The sequence below is a fragment of the Periophthalmus magnuspinnatus genome, chromosome 17 (genome assembly GCF_009829125.3).
Source record: "Periophthalmus magnuspinnatus isolate fPerMag1 chromosome 17, fPerMag1.2.pri, whole genome shotgun sequence".
Lineage (NCBI taxonomy): Eukaryota > Metazoa > Chordata > Actinopteri > Gobiiformes > Gobiidae > Periophthalmus > Periophthalmus magnuspinnatus.
In genome coordinates, this window is record NC_047142.1 from 24843227 (window position 1) to 24859505 (window position 16279).

The 16279-nt window shown below is 39.6% G+C and overlaps 1 protein-coding gene across 1 annotated transcript in view; it reads right to left on the minus strand.

Annotated features, from left to right (window-relative positions):
* LOC117385719 (complement component C8 beta chain) overlaps positions 1-16279 on the minus strand; it is a 42443-nt gene that overhangs the window by 12109 nt on the left and 14055 nt on the right. The window contains exons 2-4 of the mRNA XM_055228258.1: positions 13302-13901; positions 5367-5506; positions 2576-2674 (exon numbers count right to left, since the gene is read on the minus strand). Coding sequence (XP_055084233.1) covers positions 2576-2674; positions 5367-5506; positions 13302-13371 — 309 coding nt within the window. The 5' untranslated portion in view covers positions 13372-13901. The remainder of the gene's footprint in view (positions 1-2575; positions 2675-5366; positions 5507-13301; positions 13902-16279) is intronic.

The window sequence follows — 16279 nt, forward strand, 5'->3', positions numbered from 1 at the left end:
AGGCCAGGTAACTAGCATTTACATCTTTTCCAAAATCGTTTAACAGTGAAAGCTAACTTCCAATCTCTGTTTTGTTTGTTTTCAGATTTGGTTTGAGAGTAAAGTAATGCTGCAAGAACTTTCATTTCCTTTCTCTCCTGTGAATGAGGCATTGACTACATCTCACAGAGATCTCTATTCCACACACTAATTGCAAATGTAAGGAGGTTTCATAGCCTTGAACAAATCTGTAAAACAGCAACAAAACTACACAATAACAAAACTAAACTCATCTGAAAATGCACTTATATGAAATAACTATGAGCAACTATGAACAACCAAGCACTCATTATGCACTAATGAATATTCTGTCAACTTTATGATTATTTTATCCTCTGTATTTCTTGATTGACACATGAGACACTGTAGGGAACAAAGTGGGGAATCTTACACCATCTCCACACACAGAGTCATTTTGCTGTCATTCTGGTACCCCCTCCTGCGGCTACGCTATTAGAACAGATAAGCTAAAGCACTGGGGAGGCGCTTTCACTTGTGTATATTGGCTGATATATGAATTATTGTGTGATTCAGGGTGAATATGACTGGTGTAGTTATTACATGTCAGCTTAACATTAAGTGTATCCTTCACTCTGCTCTGCTGGAGAAATCCAACCAACCAACCTGGGACATTAGGCGTGACAGGGTATTTACTGTACTTAAGCTAATCAGTAAATAAAATAGAGGTCACCAGGAGGGCGCCAGGGTAACAAATTGGGCTGTCAAATCTGGCTGCTGGTGGAGAGGATGCCGAGTTCCATGGATTTGAGGATTTTTTTTCAAAATGATAAAAAAATAGGACTGTTGCCAAAGCAATTATCAATGTAAGTACGGTAAGTATGTATCTTTTGAATGGTGAAAAGTCCTCAAAATGTCAGATGCTTTCAGTGGCTGTGGATTTAATGGCTGGCTACTGGTGAGGTAAAATAAAATGTCACTTTACAGAGAAAAGGCTAGAACTGGGAAAACCATTGGAAAATTCAGTGCATGTAGTTAATATTGTGTAACATACAAGTAAATATTATTGCAAGAAATTGAATTCACTGACTTTTACCATTAAGAGCTGAATGAATATGCTAAGTATGACTCAGCCACAGTGCGCAATTAGTGTAGCTCAATAGACCTGGCCTACAAACAGAAACTGAAAACAATAGCTGTTTTCAGTTTCAGTGTAGTTCGCTTCTCTCTTCAGATAGATATAACGCAGTGTCCACCAGTAATTTGACCAGAACTGAAGAAACGGCTTGGATGAGCAGCAAAACATCTTCACTCCTACAACTTTTTGTCCAGTTGACAGATTTTACTTTTGGCTTTTACTATGGACCGTTACAATACTTTTAAGTGGCTTGGTCTGTGTTTAAGGGAACCCAAAACACTTTTCAACTGGGCAAGAGGTGTTCTTTTAACCTATCCAAAAATGTATAGCATTGAGGAGACATTTAAATTTGTTATAAAAAAATACATTTGGATGAATGCCTGCTGGGGGTAAGGCGGAGATCAGAAGCCAGGGGACAAATGTTATTGCGTGATGACTTGAGCACTGAGAGCGTCCGAGGAGGAGCCAGTACATAATTATCATTAGCACAAATGATCATTAAGGGGTGGAACTGACTGCTAATTATCGACTGTAGCTGATGAGCAGAGCCAACACTCCGCTGCGGGACGAGGAAGACAGATCCCCTCCATCATGCCGTAATGGGGCAGAGGGGGGATGAAGGACGCCCAGATACAAGAGGAAATAGACAGGCTCATAACATCATACAGTAAGTAGGTCCTGCAGCACAGCCTGGTATACTGGGCTCCATACTCTGGGTCAAATATGAAATTTAAGCCTCACAATTTAATGCGTCAAGTTCAATTTTTATGAGCTAAAGGGCAAACATTCTCTGGAGAGGATGCCAGTGTGCCCATATATTTGAGGCCCTAGATGTCTTTGGGCAGATAAATTCAGGAAGTCAAGTTTTCCGTTTTGGATTTTATGATTACATTAAACATAAAACTATGACAGAATTCCCGTAGTTAAGTCATCAAAATTATAGCCCTGTACTGAGTATAAAAGAGAGAGAATGCCAATGAATATGATCTCCACAAGCACAGCTGAATACCAATGTACACCAAGATGTTTTATCATGCAAGGAAAGGAAAAAGATGGAGGTACACTATTTATAACATAAAGGGATATGTTATTCGGAAATCAGTTGTCTTTAGAGGGATTTGTGCATTTCAAAGTAATATTTATTCTTCAGCATTCAAGGCATCATTTCCATTTTGTGCCTGTCCCAATACACGGACACTATTCTAAAAAAGTTAAGAGATGACTGAATGAACTGCGTTTACCGATGCTGCATCTTCTGATATGTCAACCATGTTCTATGTCAGTGAAGCTTATAAGATGGCGGCGATGAACTGACCCATGAAAGTGTGTGCCCTCTGAATGTCCTGTAGCACACATGGCACAGAACAGCAGCCGGCGGGGGCCTCACGGTGCAGCTCCACTGAGGGGCCCACCTCTCTCTGCAGACAAAATACCACTCACCCCTGATCTTTCACAGTACATCTTGATTCCCCCAAAGGAAATCGTCAAGAAGACTCTTTGCTTGTGCTCCCCCTTGGAACGTGCCGACGATGCCATTCCCTGCCAAGAGATAAGAGGAACAAGGTGAGATGAAAGGATATGAAGCCAGAATCAAATGCATTTCCTATTCAAGTGAGTATGACAGTTGTTACATAAGCTGTGTTAGGAGAAAGTGTACTGTTATATATGACTTTCTGAAGCTTCAGTAGACTCACCTCATTGTTACCACACTTTAATGCTACATTTACTACACCTAATTAGCCTTGATAACACAAGAAGAAAGATTTAATTCATAATGTATTAAGAATGATTCTGGTTTAGTAAATAATTAATACCATAACCCAAACACCGTAGTTAAGTTGTTAAGCCTGAATCTTTATAAACTATTAATAAACTATTGGTATAAAGAGTAACCACCTCTAGCTTATTCCATGTCAAGTGCATGCTAACAATTATGAGCTGGTATTTGCTGATAGAACGGATCTCGCTGCTGACCGACCGAGGAGCAGCTCCAACGACTCAACATAGTGCTGACTGAACACCCCACCCAGCCTTTGAAGTAGGTTTTTCCCATGAATCTCGGCAGCTTCCTTTCTTTGACGTTCTTAGATAATTAACATTTGAACGGGCGCCTCATCTGAGGGTTACCTGTGCACTTGACATGTCTTTCATAGAACAAAGCCCAAGGGGAGGAGCAGACAGAGACGTTTGGCGAGCGGAATGCCTCTGATGAATTTGCAAAGCAGCATTTGTTGACTGTGTCAGACTCACACAAGTTCTTGTAAGTCTCAGCAGATGTTTATAAATGTGGTTAGTTTGAAATTTTGTATCCCTTTTAAATTAACAGTCCTTTCACTTTTTGTGCAAACTCAATTAGGTCATTTATTGTCACATTTATGATGGATTTGTAAAATATCTATATTATTGTTCCAGTTGCATGGGATCATACCTCCAAAAATCCAGATCTTTATTTTCGTCAATATCACCCACCTCCAGTTGCAAATTGTGATGAGAGATGGTTTTGGATTCAAGAGTCCAGGTTTCAGTACAAAGCTATAGTAAAGTAGTAGTGGTTGGTTGATTAGATACAGATTATTAACAGTTGTTTATGTATAATTACTCTCATTACAAGTGCTACTGTTGTTGATTAACTGCAGTTGTGTATTTGTTATTTAAGAAGCTAAAGAAGCTACAAATGCCCTACCATCTTTCCTTGAGGTTAAAAGTGTCACTGCTGCCATTACACCGATAATCCCCAAAGTGTTAACATATGGAACACCTGTAAGCTCTGTCACATGTGTGAGTGGAATTAAAGGTACAAAGCACTGGACATAAAGAGACCATATAGTATTTGAGATGAGAAAGAGATAAAATGAGTGAAAGGAGGTGGTGGGCGGGGCGGTCGATGGATGCTGTCAGTCAAGAATCGGCTTCTCCATTTGGTGGATTAGTCCTCAAGGCTGTAAGAAGCAGCTCAATAAAGATCCCGTCCCCTCTCTATCCCCGCTCCAGATAATAGCAGGTTCGTATTGACTGCCCCATTGACTGTAACTGGCTGCCGGCCGCTCAAGACTGCAGTCATGGCGAGGGCAGTGCAGAAATGCTACATCAAGGTGCAGGAAAAAGGTGTTTTAATGGATATATTGCAAAAGGGATATAAATGAGGTGGTGTTCCTTTTCTGAGCTTTCATGTACTTAAGAAAGTCAACCATTTTGTAGTGGAGCAAAGTGTACTGAGAGAGCGTTCACACTGCTTTGGTCCTGATTTGAGACCTGTTTAATCCTGACGTAGAGTAGGTTTGGTCCTGTTCTAGTCTTAATTTAGCCCTGGCCTTGTCCATGTTTAGTTCCTGGTTTAGTCCTGTTGTTTTCCCAATTTTAATGTGTTTTTTGTGCCTACCCTAACAGTATAAGAGACTGCGTCACTTTATAATGTTATATGACCTGTGTTCACTCCAATCAAGTGTCATTGGTCACAAGTTATTATTATTTTATTCCCCCCAAACCTTCATAAATACAGGACCAAATAATGCTTAAGCTGAAGAAACACCAGGTACTGTTTAGTTTTTGAAATTTGTCTAGTACTAATGTTTTCATATACAATTTTCCAGCTTTAAGAATCACTTCTCAGGTTTCCTTGGGGAACATGTTTTTATCAGTCTAAACTTCTGTGTCAGTCAGAACCAAAATAACTCACCTAGTTATTTAGGGTTTGCTCAGTTCTGGGGCATCTCTGGTTTTCAGAGCATGTGATGGAGCGATAAGAGAAGCACCAAAAAGTAATGTTTTTTCCCCAAAATCAGATTTTTGAAATTGAAATAGTATATAGTATATGAATATAAATATATATTTAAATACATAAATAGTTTTGTGCCTCTGTAACACCAATCATAAGAGTCAGTCAAGAAAAAAGTGATTAGTATTTGTAGATTCTTTACCAAAAAACAACTATGAGGGTTTTTTTTTCTATAGCTAGCAAGATTATATTAATATTTTCACTATACCCTGTACACAAGCATATATAGTACCTAAATCATCCTTATGTTATGTTACCATCCTGTTTACCTCTGAACTGAACGTGGCTACATCCTTCCTGTTGCTTCGAACACAGTAATACGACTGGACTGTATTTGTTCCGAGTGGTCAGATGTTTGCTGTGCCTGCGTGAGCCACAGTGGACAGCTCCTCTGACTCATGTACCGAGCCAAACCTATTCTCAGATGTGAAGGACCTGCAGTGAAGAGGCACACACCTTCAGCTTCATCATGGAGTCCTGGCACAGTTTGTCTCCCCGCGCTGCCGTCACCTCATCAATCCCAATCAGCTTGGCCTTGTAGCGCACACCATCTCCACGGAAACGCTTAATAAGCCCCGCCTCTGTCCGATCTTGACCTGAAGCAGGGAACAAAAAGATTGAAAAGGATGAGAAAAAGAATAACAAGGCTTCAGATTTTATAATTTGGATTGACAATATATTGCAAAAAAATAATACAAGCTGAGGAAATGTTAAGAGGATTTGTTCACTATTAAAGAAGATTCTCCTTTGTCCGTGTTTTTATGCAGCTTTGCTCCCAACTAACTGGCGATTGTTCAGCTCCTACCTTGCCCCGACCTGTAAGCTAAAGTTCTACATCCTACAAAAAGCAAAGTGGAATGTTTTGAGAAATGTTTCACAAGTAACGAAAGGTATTAAAAGTTAGCTTTAACTTCATTCAGATGTAAAAGACCTTTATTGGTTTTATATTGCATTTCTTTGTTTTATATCACATCTTTTCCCAATATTGTGCAGCTCAATATAAAACAGAGAGTATGAGGTGAGCAAAAAGTGTGAGCTCAATCGACTCCAACAAATTGCTGGACGGAGCTCTTGGTGAGAGTTGGCCGGCCTGATATAAATATTTATGGAATAGGAAATGAAGGATGAATAGTAAATTAGTGGCAGTGGGCAAAGCCTGGAATCAAATTGAAGTTGGAGATTGAAAATGAAGTCGAATAAAGCCAGCAATTTATTAAAACAAATGGTACATGGACAAGCTCTATTGGAGCGCATTCAGACTGAAAACAGAGGTGGGAGGTTGCACCCAGGGGTCCACCCACACCCTGGTTCCCATGGGTGCGACCGATCGGTGGCAAAGCAGCTTGAATGGGGCCTATTGAGCTGAATCATCTCGCTCCACTGCTTGTCCACAATCCTCCCCTCGGCCCTCCCAGGAGTGATGGATGTTGGGTGGTGTTGGGGAGCAAACTGGTGTGAGACAACGCGCATGTATCTACGTGTACATGGCCTCCGGCTTTGCACCCACAACCCCTCTCCTCTGCTGAGTATTCTGCCTGCCAATCTCTTACACTTGCCACCACTTCACCTTGACACCTTCTTCATTTTGTAGCTTTTTGATTATGTGCGTTGAAGCTGTAAGCGTTGTCTGGTACATCCCCAGAACTACAAACCAAAACCTGTGTAGTCTGTAACTGTCAGGGTTTCCAACGAGCAAAGATAGCTGCAAATCAAGGTCACCAGCACCTTGGAGAATTTAGCAGTTTCCTGGCACAAAGCTCACTCCCATTCTAGGTCATGTAGGCTGTATATTTAGCACACGTGTTACATTTGAGCGTGTAAGACTGCTACCAAAAGCTATTACCCTGTTGAAAATGGGATTATTTTACAGCGAGCATGAATCGATTCCTTTTACGGCATTTGGAACAGTTCCCGGCAATAAACCTTCCTTGAAGTAGAGGACAGAAATCAAACAGAAAAATGGCAAATTAAATAAAAAGATCTAAATGAAATGGCTCGTGTAAAATGAAAAAATGCAGCCGTGATTCGAGTGCCTGTGATGACTATGTGCACACGCTCTCACTAATTCATGAGGGCACAATTCTCCAAAGGGGGAAGGGCCTGATGATGCTTAAGTCATTAAAGTCTCTAAGCAAGTCAATGTCAAATCTGGGCCTAATTCAGACTGGTTTGGCTGCCAGGGGATAATGGCTCTTATACACAGAGCCAGAGTACAAGTGAACATTAAACCAGAAGCAGCTGCTGTGGAGGAAAAATAAATGACTACATTGATGACAAGCTCATGAATGTGATAAAGTGCGTGCGATTCAAGGAGCTGTAGGTACAAGAAGGCTGCGTAGCTCTTAAAATTCTTAAAACGGTATAGAAGATGGATGGAAGGCTGCGTGGTTCATGATTGAGATGGAAATGCAGAAGTACTTCAGCTGATGGCAATGCTACTACAGCTAATATTATCGCTACTACTTACTACTACTTAATAATCATGCCTAGTACTGACTAATCTCTAACTAAGCAAATTCAGAATAAAATTTACTTTTGAAATTGAACCTACCTGAGTGACTGAGGGGTTCCACAGGCAACTTATTCACTACTAGATTACTACTACTACTGCTAAACAGTATTTTTACTACTTCTACTACAACTTAGACAGTGGGGATTTGCAAGCCATGACTTGAGCTCGAGTCAGACTTTGATTACTTAAGACTTGACTTGCTAAAATGGACTAAGACTTGGGACTCAACTTGGACTTGAAGATCAGTGACTTGGGACTTGACTTGGATTTGAGTCCTGTGATTTCAGATGACCTGATGCTTCTCCTTAAAGGGGTTACTAGAGATTTAGAGTAACTGAAATACTGTGATATCATATCATCAAATGTCTTACAACGATCTTGGAAACTGTCACATTAAATTGGATTACAAGCTCCCTTCCTCAAATACATTGTTTTGAGTTAAATCTTTATTCTTTGGATTATATGTAGATATAAATAATTTTGTTGCCTCTCCAGAGGTATTTTACTGTGATTTGCATATGGTCACATCATCTATTTTTTGCATGACTTTTTAAGTAGTACAATTTAATTTGAAAAGTATATAAATAACAAAAATGCAAGCTGTGTTTGGTTCTTCAGTTTAAGGACTTGAAATTAGTTTAAAACAGAGGGCTTGGACTTGTGGGCAACCTGGACCTCCCTCCCTTGACTTGGGACTTGAAGTCAAAGACTTGAAAGTTACTTGACACTTTTAAAACAATGACTTGGTTGCACTGTTACTACAGTACCTACTAGTATAGTACTCAAAATATAAAAAAGCATCAATGACACACTGCAGATCTCCCCACACTGACATCACCCCTCCACTAAAAACCTTGGCGATATAAATGCCCTTTTTGTACTGTCTCTAGTTTCATTTTACCCATAATGCATTCCGCCCTGGTTTTCCTGACTCATACACTCTGTAATGTAATGCAAAATGTATGCTGCTCTAGTTGCATTTTAAACACCATCAGTTCAATTGGGTGCAGCCCTCTCTGATATGAGCTGTAACCAGATGCTGGGTGCCATTTATTCCTTTACATACTGCATGCCATCCCCCTAATAACACTTCAGGAGAGATTTAGAGCTTCATGGACTGATAAATTCTCCAAAAAATAAGGCCTTGCATGTCCAATGAACCTGACGCTGTGGAATAACTTAAGTACGTGTTCCGAGTTCAAATGGAGACAGAGCGCTGCAGGGCATGTGTTTTATGTTGTTACACGGGATAAGGAGGAAGACGAGGCGAGAGAGGGGGAAGGTGCGACACAGATTTTCTCTAAAGGTTTGTCTTATTCCTGGTAATATTTCAAGCTGATATGTCTGATGCCCATAATTTGTCTGACATAGAGTAGCCTTAAGTGGTGTCTACATTAGGATCCGTCCAACCTGATCACATGACTTGCACAACAGTTTGCCCCTGGGAGTTCCTGGTGGTTAGAAAGGCATGCGTTTTGACGTGCTCCTCCTCATCAGGTGCATTTTGTGATTTGATGTTCTCTATATATTGCATAACCTTCTACACCTGGGGCGGGAATTACAATTGATCTCGAAAGTCGTGTTTTGTACTGATAGCCCCAAATGCATTTGGCTCATTTATGGACCACTCATATCATATTTTGGACAGCCTTCATTTTTCTCTGTAGTTTAACTAAAAGGCTGTAATTGTGGGCCTTGGCAGTGCGTTGAAAAGTGAAGTTGTTAGTATTGAGCTAAATACAATGTTTTGTAGTGTCAATATGGCTGAACTGTGCAGAAGACGTTTGGTGAAGGCGAGCAGGCTTTAAAAATACAGACAAGCTTCATGGAGTACAGCATGCTGGCATAGGCAAGTGTTGTACGCTCTGGGAAGGACAATTAAATATGCAGGAAACAAGCATGAATGAAATGTAACCTAACTCCTGTTATGTTTACGATAAAACATTATGATATGAATAACAACTTGAACTAAGTCAGTTTTTCATTACATAATCATTTGTATTTCATGTCAATATAATATTAATATCACAACTTTTAAAAACTATTTAATATCCATAGATCTACCAATTATTTGCTAAAAGTGAGAAATTAGCAAAAATAAACTAAAAACTATTTTATAATTGTTTAAATTACAGATTTTTTCATTCAAAGCAATAAAAATGCAAAAAGAGCAAAAATCTCATGTAGTTCCTGATGAACACAGATTCAACATATCCAGGTGGGCTTTTTGTATGGGACACTGCATGAGTCTCCTGAGCCTCCTGACACATTGCCTGTCCACCGCAGGGGCCACTGAGAGGACAATTGTAGGCGCGCTCGTCCCTGTTTCCAGGCGGATCACAGCCCTGTATGGCTCAAGAGAATGGGGACAGGGCGCACAGATGGCAACAGATGGAGAGTCAGAAGTACCCCTTCAGTTATATGCACTTGGCAATGATGAACTTTTTGTTGGGGATCCAGGCATTGGGGCAGCTTAACCTTTGAACCCTGTGAGTGTGTGGATCAGTATTGGCCTGTCTTCTCCTGTCAGTGTTGTCCAGTGCCAGCAGGCCACGTGTACAGCGTTCATTTAGCTTTGATGAAATGATATGGCACTACTCATGTGCCATATTTCAACCTAGATACATACATTATTATGTTTGGCCTTTTGCCACTATATAATGTGAACAATATGTTCATTTTACTTGGAGCAGTAGTACAATTGACTGTGGATGTAGCCAATCAGTTCCTTTTTATAGCTTTCTCAGTATTTTTCAAATGTCTTAGACTTACGCAGATGTAGCCAGGACACACTGGATACATTTGCACACTACAAATGACATCTTTCAAATGATTTACTATAAAAGTATTTTTGGCTGTACTGAAACAAAATAAGTCTCTGCTTATAAGAAGCTTCTAGTTTTTGCCCCAAAAGGTCTTGTCTTTCCAGTAACACAGTATAAAGAAAATTAACAGGAAAAATATATGAAATATTGTTATATCACATCTAAAAATGACCTCATGAAATAATTTGCTGCATCTGAAATGGCACACAATCAGGGTAGACCAGGATATCTACACGAGGGAGATGTTTGCTGAAGCTTTTGATAAGCAAGATGGTTCTGCCTGGTTGTTATAACCCGTGCTGAAATTGTGTGATGAAATACTTTGATATGAGCTGTGCAATTTGAAAACCTCATACAGTGGTTTGTATTTGCATCAAGGTGAACATTCGCTCTCCTCCCATCTCTCTGCAGATTGTCTTTGCTTTTGAAAATACTCATATTTTTTTGTGCAGTGAGAGAGCAACAGTTGCTATGGAGATGGAGTTGAGTCGCCCATGTAAAGCATTTCTGTCAATGGGAATGAGAGACTGTTGGATTAGCGATGGCAGCTACACTACATTGCAAGAAAGTGTTTTTATCCTAATGGCTGGAAGAAATACGATAATGTAGAGTTAAGTACTAAGTGTGGAAAATAGTACATATTTGTCACTGAAAAATGGATGAGGTGCTGGTTCATTACATGTTTGTCTATTAGAACAGGACATCACACGAAAGAATAACATATGGTGTATTTTCATTGTACCAGCATATATTGGTATTGTTTTATTGTTCTTTCCTTATATATCGTATTAACTGTATATTTGTTTGTTGGAGACTTTTTTGTGAAGCACATTGGGCTGCTGAAGTTGTATTTAGGTCAAAATAAATACTATATCGACTTATAGTTCAATATATGTTAGCTGGAACACTTTCGGGGTCAAGATTTTATGAGTACTTTTTCTTTGTACTACTGGGAAATATTTGGTTATTTTTCTCTTTTAGAATGAGATTTTGAGCTGTACAAGGTTGAATTATGAACTATCACTTATTATATAAGTCATATCATATTTTTCAGATTTAGGGGGATAATTTTGCTTTATGGTTCGGTTTCAGATATTATTGTTATATTATCTATTATATTTACTTAATGACTTCGTGACAGGCCTAGTTGTGTTAGTTGTATATGTGCTATATAAATAAAACTGAATTGAATCACTGTGCATTTTTGGCCAAATTGAGTATTGAAAGAAAGAAAGTCATCTCACAGACATAGTTTATTTTTGTATTTTCTTGAAACGTTGAAAAATGCAACTTATGCGACCATGCTATAAGTATTCACTGATGTCTTAGCGTAATTATGTCTTATGTGGTACCTGTGTTTTTGAAATGATTTACATTTACCTATAGCTTTTTACTCTAAACCATCCAATAAAGATTTGCAACGAGATTAGTCCAGTAACCCATGATTGACATTCACTTGACAGCACTGTCCTTCACCTGCCCCAGACTCCACTCTCACTATACCAGTCTTTCTCTATCACTGTCTCCCTCCATTAAAGTGGCCCATTTCCATTTATATAGATCTAAATGGCATCTGTGCTGATTGTGACAATGGGCCCGGGCGTGTGCGATTAACATGGTGGACTTCAGACCGATAGCTGAAGCTGATAGCCCTCTCAGAGCAGCGTGCCACGTGTGTAACAGCCCCATTCACTTAACTCAAATCGATGGGTCCTCCTCCAGCTCTGCCATTTGTCTACCCCAGCCCACACTGCCACAAAGGAGCAGTCCATTGGCCCCTGGGAACTACATTTACCAGTCTGTAACAGCAGCAGTTTTATTCATAGACACAGGCAGGCGTGAGTTATACCAGATATAAAGAAACAACCATCTCCCTATTTCTTGCTCTATTTCCTGGTTCCTTCTGCCTCGGACCAATCCATTACCGTCTAGAGCTGGAGTTAGGAGAATGCCTCATCGTATTACATCACTCTAGCTGTTCATCAAAGCGACAGGGTGTAAATGACTCCATCCATGAGGCCTAAATCAGACAGCACACAGCCCACAGCTACACAGGAAGGCTGTCACTGCATCTGGAGCTCAGGGCTGTGGGGCTCTCGGTACAACGCGGCAGAACAGAGCGCTCAATGAAACCTGTTACAATCATCAGTCGCCAAAGCGGAGTATTTAGCGCTTCCTCCCACTGTCTGTGTGTGTGTCAGGAGAATATGGGACTATAGTGAAAACATGTGAGGTGGATGGTATAATATTACATAATTATTTTATATGGGCCACTGTTCAGTACTTCAAGGAATAAAGTTAGTCTCAGATTGATACTAGAGATTTTATGTATCTTTATTTATACGAGGAAAGCCCAGTGAGAGTGCTCAGGCTATCCTTTTCATAGGCGCCTTGTTTAAAATACAGTAAAATCTAAACAAATACAAGCGCGTAAAGTGAAAGTGAATCCAAAGGTTTCAAAGTATAGGCTGAAGTCTACGTGTATATTATATCTCCCTAATCCAATGTCAGAATTCATTGGTTCATCAATAGTTGTGATTATTCAGGTCACAATATAATCATAAGAACTAAAAATTGTAACTGTGACCATTTAAGAAGCAAAAATAAGTCATTTCAATTCAAAACATACTCAAATATAAATGTGCTTTTGATTTGGCTGTTTGCCACATTAACTGAAGTTTATCATTCAGACAATTGGATTTGATAAACTGATAACACACCAGATAAACTGACAATTTATTATATCACTTTTGTTTGGCCAATAATTTTGATGTTTCTTCTCTCAATTATTGTAGCACTAAAATGAGATTTTGTGACATCCTGAATTAATACACAAACACATCTAATGAAATCCAATCCGTTAAATCATGTCTTCGATCTTCTCCCATTCTTTCTCCTTCACGATACTCTGGATACCTTACTGTCTGATATGAATATAAGATAAAGTGCAGTGTGACTCACTCCTTAGACTGGATATTGTCACTCTGTAGATGTATCAAACAAAGTAGACATTTTGAATGCAGCCTTTTGTCTTATTTCAAACCGGTCACGTACCCTTGATCCTGCGGGACTCCTTGCGCTGGCTGGTTTTTACACCCGGCTGTAGCTCGGCCTCTGCTGACATCCTCCTCCGCTCGGTCCCTGGCTGTGCTCACTGCAGATCCAGCATGGGGTTGTCAGCTCAGCAGCTTTATCAGCCCAACTTTCCAAGTCCAATCCCACCACTGCAATCTCTCTCACACCACTTGTACTCTGAATGGGATCTCAGTCAAATCCATGGCTTTACGGCACTGGTACTCCTCAACACATGAAGATCCAGCCCTGGACTAAACCCCCTCCTTCACGGCTCGCCCATGGTGGCTGGAGTATCGCCGAATAACACATGAAAAGAAAATGGATTGCAAGATAGGGACTTCAGAGCGGCTTTGACATCTTCTGGAGTGCACATGAGGTAGCGCCGCAGAAGGTCAAGTGTCACATGGTCCACCACTTGCTCTTTACAAAATCCTAGCGGCAAAGTCTGTAATTCTTGTGACAATAATTGGTTCAAATATTGTTCTTCCAAGCAGGTGAAGAGAGCAGAGTGGAGATCTTTGGTGGTGGAGTGGAGGGCGAAGTGGTCCAAACGTCCATCACAGTCACTCGTTCAGTCGTCTGCAAAGCAAGAGGACAGGAATGACAGTGTTAAAACTGGATTTATTAGAAAGATAAACCTACAGCAAATAGTCATACAAGTTTATCCAGAATTAGGACATACATTTTTCTAGGTAGAGGGTCATGTTATTGCTTTGCTTGGAATGTTCCACAGTATGGCATAAAACATATCATCATGAGACAAGCAGGTGACAACACAAAATTCTGATTTGTGGAGAGACGTCCCTGCCTCTCATCTTTTTTTCAGGTATTTTGGGGAAGTAAAACAAATAGATACGTTTAATGCCATACTGTGGAACATTCCACATAGTGCACATTTGAAAAAGTAAGTAAGTAAGTAAGATCTCGCTGCTGTAAGAAATAGAGTATTTATTCTACATTACATCTAAAAACATGCCACCACTATTTACAGCAATCATCATTTTACAAGAAGTAATTTATCAAACCAGCAAGAATCATTTTATTTTTTACATTATTTATAATTCATACAACAACAGAAAGCCCTTATGTTTGGACCCCTTGAAGAAACTTGTTGTGATGCTTTCTGTCTTTGAACATCTAGCATTATAGCATGCACATAGCATGAATCAGTTTAGCATCTAAAGCCACAAATGTATGTCACCAATGTATGAGAGGAGGACACGCCCCCAGAGCTGCACAGGTTAGAATCATGGCCACATTGAGGTTTAATGTCCTTGACTGGACCAGGGTGAGTGGTGGGGCCAGAGCTGAGCTGGCACAGGGTTCGTTGGCATGGCGATGAGGTGCTGTCAGAGGAGCTTGCCCTGGCCTGAATACAGACAAGTTCAGAGGAACAATGTTTTGGATCACCTTGGACCACAATGAGAGTGCGGGTATAAGTCATAGTGTGTTAGAACAGTTTAATGTATTTTTTTTTTAATGTTCACATTGTTATGCTTTTATATTTAGTAAATATACACTGTATGTCTTTCATTTTCATTTTATCAAGACTTGAGACCATGAAGTGGCAAGCTTGTGACTACTTTATGTAGTATTATGTTAACTTTCAAAATTGTGAGCATTCATATTTTAAAAATGACATATTTTAGAATGTTTTGGAGGATTGTGGTCAGCAATCAAATCAATTGTATCAAATTAAGGTTATATTATTAAGAAACTGCTGATAAAACAGATTGTTTTCATAGCATACAAATTAGGGGGTACTCAAAGGTAAAAAAGCTTAGGCGTAGTGTGTACTTGAGACAAAAGGTCAGAAACCTCTGAATTAAATAATACATGGCGAATTGAATAACTTTTCAATTATAGATGTCCTTATTAGTTTATTCAATTGAAATATAATATTTTGAGACATAAGTGGATATCAACAATATATCCACATATGCAAACTCATATTTTTGGAAGGAATGGTTCATCTCTTTGCTTTTCCACCTGTTGTTCTGCTCCATCAAACACCGGTAAGGGCATCACAGCTCAGTTCACTGTGTCCCTGGTGCCAATCCTTCACAAATTGCACTTATAAATCAAACAATCCCACAAGAAGAACCCGCCGCACATCCCTGAACTGAACCATATTTTACCATATTTTACACGTCACAAAGGGTCTTATCTCAATGTAATTTTCACCACAAAAACCACAGAGATGTGCCTCATTGTGTTAGGCAGACGAGCAATGTGATTCATGTGATGTACGGCTGCTTTTCAAAACTATCTAGGTCACACGAGCTCCCAATCTGCTCCGTGTTTTAACAGCTCACGCCGTCTCTTATGATTTGGGTCAGAGTTAACAAGCATCTTGCATTTCTTCTGCTCCTCTCCCGACTGTTCTGGGATGTCAGAAAGCTCTTGACAAAAGCTAACCTTTATTTATTAATTGGCTGATTTTAGTCGTTGCTGTGCTCAAGTGCAGGGCGAACTTGTCTCTGGAAAATCAGTTTAGGTCGGTCTGCGTTTTATCTTTTGTGAGCTCCTTTTATCTCCTCGTCTTACTGAATACATCCATCTCCATAGTGCATATATTTGGTTTGTCTGCTCAATTTTACCCCAGTAAATAAGTTCATATGCCACCTACTCTACTCGCCAAAGATGTTATGTTTTCTGGCATTGTTTACAATCACTTTATAGAGATGGCTCCTAACCATAAATATAATTCCTTAATCCTAACTAAATCAGCCCATATCTGAACCATGTCAATCTAATTTTGAAGTATGCATCCTCAGTGGTGTTTTTCTGGGTCCTATTTGTTTTCAAAATGTGTCTTATTTGTCAAAAGAATGACTATTAAATTAATATTGGTTATGATTAACAGCAAGTACTGCTACAAGTACTGGTACAATACAAATCAAAGTTAAAACAAAAAAATAAATAAATGAAATTCTGATCTTGACAAGTCCCAGCCT